The sequence below is a fragment of the Mustelus asterias genome, chromosome 7 (genome assembly GCF_964213995.1).
Source record: "Mustelus asterias chromosome 7, sMusAst1.hap1.1, whole genome shotgun sequence".
Taxonomy (NCBI): Eukaryota; Metazoa; Chordata; class Chondrichthyes; order Carcharhiniformes; family Triakidae; genus Mustelus; species Mustelus asterias.
In genome coordinates, this window is record NC_135807.1 from 43,384,606 (window position 1) to 43,396,650 (window position 12,045).

At 44.1% G+C, this 12,045-nt stretch overlaps 1 protein-coding gene across 2 annotated transcripts in view; it reads left to right on the forward strand.

Moving 5' to 3' along the window:
• The first annotated feature begins 10,253 nt into the window (after positions 1-10,253).
• Positions 10,254-12,045, forward strand: part of rad54b (RAD54 homolog B) — a 108,577-nt gene continuing 106,785 nt past the window's right edge. For both annotated transcript variants that reach the window (XM_078217038.1, XM_078217039.1), the window contains exon 1: positions 10,254-10,546. In XM_078217038.1, coding sequence (XP_078073164.1) covers positions 10,418-10,546 — 129 coding nt within the window. In that variant the 5' untranslated portion in view covers positions 10,254-10,417. The remainder of the gene's footprint in view (positions 10,547-12,045) is intronic.

The window sequence follows — 12,045 nt, forward strand, 5'->3', positions numbered from 1 at the left end:
TTTGGAAGTTTCTTGAACGAGAATGATATTAAACATATTAGGTCAGGCGGCATGGTGATACAGTGGTTAGCACTGCTGCCTCACAGTGCCAGGGACCCGGGTTCGATTCCTGGCTTGGGTCTCTGACTGGAGTTTGCACGTTCTCCCGTGTCTGTGTGGGTTTCCTCCGGGTGCTCTGGTTTCCTCCCACAGTCCAAAAAATGTGCTGGTAGATGCATTGGCCATGCTAAATGCTCCCTCAATGTGCCCGAGCAGGCGCCGGAGTGTGGCGACTAGGGGATTTTCACATGTAACTTTATTGCAGTGTTAATGTAAGCCTACTTGCGACTAATAAATAAACTTCAACTTCAAATGGACTCGCAGAATGTTTTGTCCAAACCGTGAAACATACATTGAGAGCAACCAAGGAATAAGTTTCGCTGATCAAACGTCCTAGCCAATGGATAGGAATACCACTTATTCTATGACCAAAACTTCTCCTGCATTATTAATGATGAAGAGACAACTACATTCGGCATTCTATTTGTTGAAACCTCCAAAAATGAAAGGAATCGTACAAAAGCAACAACAAAGACAGAATGGTGGAAAAGCAAAGCAAAACATCATACCTTCCCCCAAGGACAAGGAGTTTTTGCTAGGAATTACTCCACAGAAGAGAAATGGGTTCCTGCCATAATCCTTGCACAGATTGGTACTGTCTCATATACCGTCCAAACCAGAGATGATGTGATCTGGCGGACCAGCTGTGGGCAGGAAGAACCAATCTGCTGGAAATGGAACCTCCTTAAAATTGGGTTCAGCTGTTGAGGAAAGCAGCATCTCACCTGCAGACCAAACACAGAGTCAATCTCTAGTTACAGTGTTGATGCCGGTCAAATCAGCCACCAATGACGTTTGTGCAAAGGCGGAAATGCCAGAGGTTACAACCAGTGGAAAGAAGAAGACGCCACAGGTTCGCCATCAAACATTCTGAGAGTGACAACCTCAAGACCATCTGACTTATAGATTATTGTTTATTGATTAGTGTTCATGTTGGACTTGTTTGACTTTGTTATGGACGTTCAGTTTAAAGGAAAAAGAAATGTTATGTATTAATATTGATTCTTGGTAGCTGCGCTAAGCACTGTGTATTAATATGTTCATGTATTCATCAGAAGTGACGTCATGGGTCTCTAGCACGGAAAACTGCCAGTGAAGAAGCAGCCATGCAGTAAACGCTACCCTGTAAATAAAGCTCCAATATTTTTAACCCTCCATGCTTCCTAGCATCAATTCTCCAATATAAAATAGCCTGTCATTCTCCTAAACTCCAATGAGTACAGGCCCAAACTACTCACCCTCTCCTCATAAGAAAATCCCTCCATACCTGAGATAACCTAGTGAACCTTCTCTGGACTGCCTCCAATGTCTCCTTAGATATGGGGACTAAAACCGATCACAGTATTTCAAATGTGGTTTAACTCGTGCTTTGTATGGTTTTAGCAGGCCTTTATTTTTGTCTCATCTTAAATTCCATATCAAGTCATCCAGAAAGCTCCAGTTTTAGATGCCCTTTCTTTCCCTGTACCTGAACTATCTATTCTCTGAAGACCTCCCATTGTTTAGTTACTGTTTTCTCCACCATTTTTGATTCCAACCTACCTGAACGAAATTCCTTTCATATGACTAAGGATAGCTCTCTCCAGTTAAGTATTTTTACCCTTGATTGGTGTCATAGCCTTTTCATAACGATTGTAAACCTGACGATATGACCATTGTTCCCGAAATACTCTCACACTAAACCATATTCCACTTGCCCTACTTTATTCCCCAAAACTAGGTCCAACACTGCTTCTTTTCTCATTGGTCTGGGAACACACTGATTACGAAAGTACACATTTCAGGAATCTCTCCACTCTTTGCCCTGTACGCTCATATTAACCTAATCTTTATTAGGATCATTTAAGAACTACGACGTCACTACCTAGAAATTATTGCACCTGTCTCTAGTTTGCCTGCATATACTCCTCTATCTCCTTCCCACTATTTGTTGACCTATGGTATAAATTCCAAATTCCATTGATTCCCTATTGTTCCTTAATTCTAACAAAGTAGACTCTGTTTTGACCCCGCATCCTTTTTTAGTGCTTGAATAATTTCTTAGATCCAAATTGCCAACCTCCTTTTTTCTCATCTTTGCTGAATGCCTTGTAGCCTGGGCAAATAGTACTGAAACACTGAGTTGCCCAAACATCATAGCACGCCCCCACCACACACACACACAGACTCACATTGGAATGCTAGTATTGTCCAAAGGAAGGGATGAAACCAGTACTGTTTGGGACCAGCTCTGCTGCAGCCTGATAGATGACAGATAATCACTTAGGGGGCCAGATTTGCTCCTTTAGCCTTCTTCTTTCTCGAGACACCCACAAGGCAACCATATTTACCTATGGCTGGGGGTCTTATTCGTGGGCACCCAGCTTGAATGCCACCAAAAAAACCATCACGTTTATAAGTCTCAGCAGATATGTTGCCTTCCACTTCCTGATTTGCAGCTATTCCTGGGATGTTACTTGTATCCTCTATAATGAAAGCCAATGCAACATTCTTGTTCAATTCATCTGCCATCTTCTACTTTCCATTATTAATTGCCTAGACTCACTTTGTTAATTATTTTATTTTTAAAATATCTATATAAACTCTTTTCATCTTATTTTATGTTCCTAGCTAGCATTCTTTCATACTCTAATTTTCCCCTCCTTATTGACCTTTTAGTCATTCTTTGCTATTTTTTATATCCAATCTGCTGATCTGCCACTCATCATTGCATCATTATATGCTTTTTCATTAAGTTTGATAGTAACTTCAGAGCTCCAGTGCAAGCTTCCCATGGGCAATTGCCTTTCACTGGGAACCATCTGAAAATTGCGGTTTAAATCGCAAACTTTGGATGATTCCGGACATGTTACATTAATACTTACCCTGAAAAGAAGAATTAAAAACACCTCTAGCTTCCGGTCAATTGTTGTACAGACCCATAATGACCCCCCATGGGTCTCCCCTCAAACCCTTGTATAGTCCTTAAATTAATTTGCCAATTCACTTCAGCTAGCTCTGCTTTCATGCCCTCAGAAATGCTCTTATTTAAGTTTAAAATACCAGTCCTGGACCCACTCTTCTCTCCCTCAAACAATGTAAAATTCAAACATATTATGATTGCTGCTTCCCAGGGGCAACTTCACTATGAAGACAATAATTAATTAATTGAGTATGCTCAATAACTGAGCTGCCACAGCCCTCTGAAGTAGCGATGTCCGAAGATTCATCACCATCTAACTGAAGAAATTCCTTTTCTTCCTGGTCTTAAATGGCCTATGTCTTATTCTGAGATCGTGTCCCCTGCTTCTAGATGTTCCCCCAAATCAGGGGAAACATCCTTCCTGAATCTGTCGAGCCCTGTAAGATTTTTTTACACTTCAATGAGATGAACTCTCATTCTTCTAAACTCTAGAGAATTCAGGTCCAGTCTCCTTAATCTTTACTCATAGGACAATCTTGCTATCCCAGGGATATCTAGTGAACTTTGTTGTGCCTCCTGCATGGACAGGATATCCTTCCTTGGATAAGGAGACCAACTACACACAATCCAAGTGTGGTCTCACCAGGGCTCTATACAACTGCAGGAAGACTTCCTTACTCCTATACTCAAATGTCCTTGCAACACAGGTTACCATATCATTTGCCTTCCTAATTGCTTGTTGCACCTGGTTATTAGCTTTCATTGAGTTCTGAACAAAAAAGCACAGGTCCCTTTGGACATTAACACTTCCCAATTCCTCCCCATTTAAAAAATACTTGTTTTTCCTATCTGTAATAATCTATCCGAGGCCAGTCTTCCGTCACCAGCACTCTCTATTTACAACGTGAATAAAGCACCACTTCTGCAGCTACAGTGCACAAGTCAAGCCCAGAGTTCTTTGACTGCTGGTCTGAATACACAGTAAGAAGTCTCACAACACCAGGTTAAAGTCCAACAGGTTTATTTCATAGAAATCATAGAAATCATAGAAACCCTACAGTACAGAGAGAGGCCATTCGGCCCATCGAGTCTGCACCGACCACAATCCCACCCAGGCCCTACCCCCATATCTCTACATATTTTACCCGCTAATCCCTCTAATTTACGCATCCCAGGACACTAAGGGGCAATTTTAGCATGGCCAATCAACCTAACCCGCACATCTTTGGACTGTGGGAGGAAACCGGAGCACCCGGAGGAAACCCACGCAGACACGAGGAGAATGTGCAAACTCCACACAGACAGTGACCCAAGCCGGGAATCGTACCCAGGTCCCTGGAGCTGTGAAGCAGCAGTGCTAACCACTGTGCTACCGTGCTGCCCCATTTGGTAGCAAAAGCCACTAGCTTTCGGAGCGCTCGCTGCTCCTTCATCAGGTGAGTGGGATTTCAGTTCACAAACAGGGCATATAAAGACACAAACTCAATTTACAAAATAATGGTTGGAATGGGAGTCTTTACAGGTAATCAAGTCTTAAAGATACAGACAATGTGAGTGGAGAGAACAAAGAACAAAGAACAATACAGCACAGGAACAGGCCCTTCGGCCCTCCAAGCCCATGCCACTCCCTGGTCCAAACTAGACCATTCTTTTGTATCCCTCCATTCCCACTCTGAGAGAGCGTTAAGCACAGGTTAAAGAGATGTGTATTGTCTCCAGCCGGGACAGTTAGTGAGATTTTGAAAGTCCAGGCAAGTCGTGGGTGTTAGAGATAGTGTGACATGAACCCAAGATCCCGGTTGAGGCCGTCCTCATGTGTGCCGAAACTTGAGCAGCAGCTCAGCTCAAGGAGCAGCGAGCGCTCCGAAAGCTAGTGGCTTTTGCTACCAAATAAACCTGTTGGACTTTAACCTGGTGTTGTGAGACTTCTTACTGTGTTTACCCCAATCCAACGCCGGCATCTCCACATCTGGTCTGAATACAGCCAGCAGGTTTTAAACCCCCTGCTGCTCCTTCCCTATTGAGCCTCCACTTGCTTAATAGGGGAGCTCGTACTCTACGAGGCCCAAGGGGATATCTCTTGACGGCCATCCTAACATCTCCTCCCCCATCAAGTCCATTTCTTCCCCACATCCCGACCATGGGAGGGCCTTTTCCACTGCTTGCCATTCAGCCTGGAGTCGATTGAAGGCAGGACCGGATCTGAGGATGTGAAACAAATTGGAGGCCCTTGCTTCTGAAGGGAGCGCCTTAAAGCCATAGATGCTTGTTCTTCCAGAGGTCTTGTTTCAGTTGGGGCATCAGTCTCTCCCACTTCCATCTCAGAATCCATGCCCTGGAGGGACAGGTGTAGGGTTGACTACTAGTCATGGCTCAACGCTAGCAGTAGTTATCCCCATCGCTGGTAACAACCTTTGCACTGGTGATGGCTCCCTATTTTTGAAATGGTCCAGATGCTTCTTCACAACTTTTATCTGCACTTGGACCTTTTAAAACATGGGTCCCGTTTTTTTCCGTTATGATCTTGGGGAGCCAATTGAGCCTGTCCCTGAAGTTCCTCTCTTGAAGCCTCTTTGCATCCTCATCCTAACTCACATTCCATTTTGTGTCATCATTAAACTTGGAAACATTACATTTGATTCCCACATCCAAATAATTAATACGGATGTGGGGCCCAGGCACTAATCCTGAGGTACCCCACTGATCATAGCCTGAGAATGATCTGTTTATTTCTACTCTTTGTTTTCTATCTGTTAGCCCAAACTCAATCCATTCGTTAAATTAATTTATGGGATATGGGCACCGTTGGCTGGCCAGCATTTATTGATGTGGAGATGCTGGCGTTGGACTGGGGTAAACACAGTAAGGAGTCTAACAACACCAGGTTAAAGTCCAACAGGTTTATTTGGTAGCAAACGCCACTAGCTTTCGGAGCGCTGCTCCTTCGTCAGGTGAGTGGGAGATCTGCTCATAAACAGCAAGCAGGGCATATAAAGACACAAACTCAATTTACAGAATAATGAATAATGATTGGAATGCGAGTCTTTACAGCTAATCAAGTCTTAACGGCCTCTGATATTCGGGTAAGCATTCTCCAAGGCGACCTTCACAACACACGACAGCGCAGAGTCACTGAGCAGAAACTGATAGCCAGGTTCCACACACATGAGGACGGCCTCAACTGGGATCTTGGGTTCATGTCACACTATCTGTAACTCCCACAACTTGCCTGGACTTGCAAAATCTCACTGGCTGTCCTGTCTGGAAACAATACACATCTCTTTAACCTGTGCTAATGCTCTCTCCACTCACATTGTCTGTTCCTTTAAGACTTGATTAACTGTAAAGACTCACATTCCAATCATTATTCATTATTCTGTAAATTGAGTTTGTGTCTTTATATGCCCTGTTTGCTGTTTATGAGCAGATCTCTCACTCACCTGACGAAGGAGCAGCGCTTCGAAAGCTAGTGGCGTTTACTACCAAATAAACCTGTTGGACTTTAACCTGGTGTTGTTAGACCCCTTACAGCATTTATTGCCCATCCCTAGTTGCCCGAGGGCAGTTGAGAGTCAACCACATTGCTGTGGCTCTGGAGTCACGTGTAGGCCAGACCAGGTAAGGATGCCAGATTTCCTTCCCTAAAGGACGTTCGTGAACCAGATGGGATTTTCCAACCGACAAATGTGATTCTTAATTCCAGATTTTTTTTATTGAATTCAAATTCCACCATCTGCCATGGTGGGATTTGAACCCGAATCCCCAGGACATTAGCTGAATAGACTAGTGATAATACCACTAGGCCATCATCTCCTCATTAGTTCTTATAAGTAAGATTGAGCAGAGTGGGCCTTGACAAGATGGATGCTGAAAGGATGTTTTGCCCTCATGGGGAATTTAGAACTAGTTGTTATAGGCTTTTAATTTAAACACCTTCCAATTTAATGAGACAAACAAGGACAGTAATTCAATCATTTCTTTATTTATCACTTCTAATACAAACTCAAACAGTTGCAACTCATTAACTTTTTACTGAACATCAACTTTAACTGAACATCAACTTTAGCTATTTAACTCAAAATAGATACCACCGAGTTTAGGAAAACCTTGGCCAAGAAATATCCTTGACGTAGAATCTACCTCCTTCGACTTCTTCTTTTCAGAAGCATCCTTCAGGATACAGGTCTTCTTGCAATGGTTGGTCTTTTCAAGTTATCACTGGCAAACAAAGGCCCACATGTCTTTTTATCCACAATTCTCCACTTGCTTCCGGAAGATTCTCTGTTATCGAGCCAATGATTTGATCAGAAACCCCAATTGCATTGTTCGATTAGGCCAGTAAAATACAGCCAGAGTAGTGGCATTGGTCACTCCAGACCCCATCATATTTAGGCTCCTTAAGTCATTTTGTTTACATTCCAATGCCCAGATAAGGAACACTGGCTCCAAAAGTCTGTAAAGAACTCTTCCCTGCCGACCAAGCTGTTAAATCTGACATCTTCTGTTCTTTGACAAATTCCAGGCCACTGGCCACAAGAAATCCCAGCATAGTGAAAAAATAACTTTAACCAAAAATCAGGTTTGCTTGATTGAAGATCTTTCAGCATATTAAAAGTTAAAACTCTGCAGATCATTCAGCCACATAGCGGACACAATTTAGAAATAAGGGTCTTCTATTTAAGAAGGTATTTCTTCTCTCAGAGGATCGTTATTCTTTGAAATTCTCTACCCCAGAGACCAGGAGAAGCAGGGCCATTGAACTATATTCAAGGCAATAGACAATTTCTTGATTTTCAAGGGAAACAAGTGTAATGGCAGAAGGCAGCCAAATGTTGTTAACACCACAATGAGATCAGCCATGATTGTATTGTATGGTGGAGCAGGCTCAATAGGCCAACTGGCCAACTCCTGTTCCTACTTTGTATGATCTTATGATGATGGGAGGACCTTAGAATGTGGAATTTCCCTATTGAGCATTTGCTGTCACTACCCCAAGCTATCACATGTTCCTCAGCATGTTGGACCTTGGATTGTGCCAGTCTACAACACTTGCTTGTCCACAGCTCTTTGAACTGGAAGACCAGCACGTTTTTGGCAAATCAAAGAGCATCTTTCACTGAGTTTACAGTCTTCCAGCAACAATCCAAGTTTATCTCTGTGTCGGTCCCTGGATCAGTCTGTGGAGATGTGGAGATGCCGGCATTGGACTGGGGTAAACACCGTAAGAAACTTAACAACACCAGGTTAAAGTCCAACAGGTATTTTTGGTAGCAAATGCCACTAGCTTTCGGAGCGCTGCCCCTTTATCAGGTGGAGTGGAGAAATGCTCACAAACAGGGCATACAGAGACACAAACTCAATTTACAGAATAATGATTGGAATGCAGTCTTTACAGATAATCAAGTCTTAAAGGTACAAACAATGTGAGTGGAGAGAGAATGAAGCACAGGTTAAAGAGATATGTATTGTCTCCAGACAGGACAGCCAGTGGGATTCTTCAAGTCCAGGCAAGCTGTGCTGGTTACAGATAGTGTGACATGAACCCAAGATCCTGGTTGAGGCCGTCCTCATGTGTGCAGAACTTGGCTATCAGTTTCTGCTCAGTGACTCTGCGCTGTCGTGTGTCGTGAAGGCCGCCTTGGAGAACACTTACACGAAGATCAGAGGCCAAATGCCCGTGACCGCTGAAGTGCTCCCCAACAGGAAGAGAACAGTCTTGCCTGGTGATAGTCAAGCAGTGTTCATTCATCTGTTGTCGTAGCGTCTGCATGGTCTCCCCAATGTACCATGCCTCAGGACATCCTTTCCTGCAGCGTATCAGGTAGACAATGTTGGCCGTGTTCCAAGAGTATGTACCGTGTACCTGGTGGATGGTGTTCTCACGTGAGATGATGGCATCTGTGTCGATGATCCGGCACGTCTTTCAGAAGTTGCTGTGGCAGGGTTGTGTGGTGTCGTGGTCACTGTACTCCTGAAGGTTGGGTAGTTTGCTGCGGACAATGTTCTGTTTGAGGTTGTGCGGTTGTTTGGAGGCAAGAAGTGGGGGTGTGGGGATGGCCTTGGCGAGAAGAGGAACATCTCGCCAAGGCCATCCCCACACCCCCACTTCTTGCCTTCAAACAACCGCACAACCTCAAACAGACCATTGTCCGCAGCAAACTATCCAGCCTTCAGGAGTACAATGACCACGACACCACACAACCCTGCCACAGCAACCTCTGCAAGACGTGCCGGATCATCGACACAGATGCCATCATCTCACGTGAGAACACCATCCACCAGGTACACGGTACATACTCTTGCAACTTGGCCAACATTGTCTACCTGATACACTGCAGGAAAGGATGTCCTGAGGCATGGTACATTGGGGAGACGCTACGACAACAGATGAATGAACACCGCTTGACAATCACCAGGCAAGACTGTTCTCTCCCTGTTGGGGAGCACTCCCGCGGTCACGGGCATTCGGCCTCTGATCTTCGCGTAAGCGTTCTCCAAGGCGGCCTTCACGACACACGACAGCGCAGAGTCACTGAGCAGAAACTGATAGCCAAGTTCCGCACACATGAGGACGGCCTCAACCGGGATCTTGGGTTCATGTCACACTATCTGTAACCAGCACAGCTTGCCTGGACTTGAAGAATCCCACTGACTGTCCTGTCTGGAGACAATACACATCTCTTTAACCTGTGCTTAATGCTCTCTCCACTCACATTGTTTGTACCTTTAAGACTTGATTATCTGTAAAGACTGCATTCCAATCATTATTCTGTAAATTGAGTTTGTGTCTCTGTATGCCCTGTTTGTGAGCATTTCTCCACTCCACCTGACGAAGGGGCAGTGCTCCGAAAGCTAGTGGTATTTGCTACCAAATAAACCTGTTGGACTTTAACCTGGTGTTGTTAAACGTCTTACTCAGTCTGTGGAGAACAGAGTCCTGCATTATGGAACTGTTGGTTATGAACGCCGACAAAACATTGCATCCTTTCCATACTTGCTTTGCAAAGGCGATATACAGGCACAGTGGGCAGGAGCAATGGTAAGTAGTTCAAAACCGTAAGCAAGCACCATAAAAATGCGGCAGAATTGCATAATTATTTAAAGGGCAGTTCCATTTCATTGGAAAGGCAGATCCTTGGCTCATTATCGGCCGGTGCTTCATTCTAAACTGTTTTATCTTTGCAGTTTTTTTGTTAATAAGCCAGCTCCAGGAGCTGCGCATGCGCACCATGTAGCACTTCGGGTGCCTCTGGGAAGGCGGGAAAGATAAAATGAAGGAGCAACATTATTACCCCATCAATCAGCTGGAGTGAGGAAGGTGGTCGCTCACCAGAGGCGCTCTTTAACCACAGGGTCTAAGTTATTTATGGACACTTATATATGTCTCTTCTGCTACCAAAGTGATAACTGTTTGAAATGAGAAGATCTGCAGCTCCGAGCCAGCTCAGTGGCAACGCAGCAAAAAAATTCAGGTTCATCCCACCCGGGAAAACTGATCAGCGGCAGCCTGTTTCCGGAAACACCGGACCCCTGGAGAGGAACCAGGTACAAACAAAACACTTGTCAGGGCTACTGGGATTGTGAACCGACATTGGCGAAGTTTAAGGGGTCAATATGAGACAGTTTTCGTATTCATTCATTCAGGAACAAATTTATCATTTATTCCTTAAATCCATATTTTGAAACTTTTATAGAAGGAACGCGCTTCCTCTCCAGAAGGATTACTTGTCACATTTTTGATTCTTGTGCTTCGCTGCCTCTGTTTATTGTTGATGTTTATGTCTTATTAGTGTTTTTAATGTCCTGTTTATTTGTTAGTTGAAGTATCCAGATTTCCCATTCATATGTTATACAGTGTAGCTGTCAGGATGTTGAGTTCTGGTGTCTCCCAAATCCATTGCTAATGTGTATGCATTTTTGTAAAACTTTATCAACTGACTGAGTAACACCACAAGCAATTTAGGAGTATTTTTATTCTTTCACGGGATGTGGACCTTGTTGGTTAGGCCATCATTAATTGCCCTTGAGAAGGTGGTGATGAGTTTTGCTGCAGTCCATGTGATGTAGGTACAACCTACAATGGGGGCCATAGATCAGCTAGATGGTTAACATCTTTTCCCAAAATTTGGAGATGCCGGTGTTGGACTGGGGTGGGCACAGTAAGAAGTTTCACAACACCAGGTTAAAGTCCAACAGGTTTATTTGGAATCAGAAGCTTCCAGGAGCAGCGCTGTTGGACTTTAACCTGGTGTTGTGAGACTTTTCCCAAAGGTAGAGGAGTCTAAAACTAAAGGGCATAGGTTTAAGGTGAGAGGAAAGAGATACAAAAGGGTCCAGAGGGGCAGTTTTTTCACACAGAGGGTGGTGAGTGTCTGGAACAAGCTGCCAGAGGTAGTAGTAGAGGTGGATACAATTTTGTCTTTTAAAAAGCATTTAGACAGTTGCATGAGTAAGATGGGTATAGAGGGATATGGGCCAAATGCAGTCAACTGGGATTAGCTTAGTGGTTTTAAAAAAAAGGATGGCATTGATAAGTTGGGCTGAAGGGCCTGTTTCCATGCTGTAAACCTCTATGACCACAGTACTCTGATCACATCTGCAGTGGGAAGTAGTGGTGCAGAAGGTGAAGTCGCATGGGATCAGAGGTGAGCTGGCAAATTGGATACAAAACTGGCTCGGTCAAAGAAGACAGAAGGTAGCAGTGGAAGGGTGCGTTTCTGAATGGAGGGCTGTGACAAGTGGTGTTCCTCAGGGATCAGTACTGGGACCTTTGCTGTTTGTACTATATATAAATGATTTGGAGGAAAATGTAACTGGATCGATTAGTAAGTTTGCAGACGACACAAAGATTGGTGGATTTGCGGATAGCGATAAGGACCATCAGAGGACACAGTAGGATATAGATCAGTTGGAGACTTGGGCGGAGAGATGGCAGATGGAGTTTAATCTGGACAAATGTGAGGTAATGCGTTTTGGAAGGTCTAATACAGATAGGAAATATACAGTAAATGGCAGAACCCTTAAGAGTATTGATAGGCAAAGGG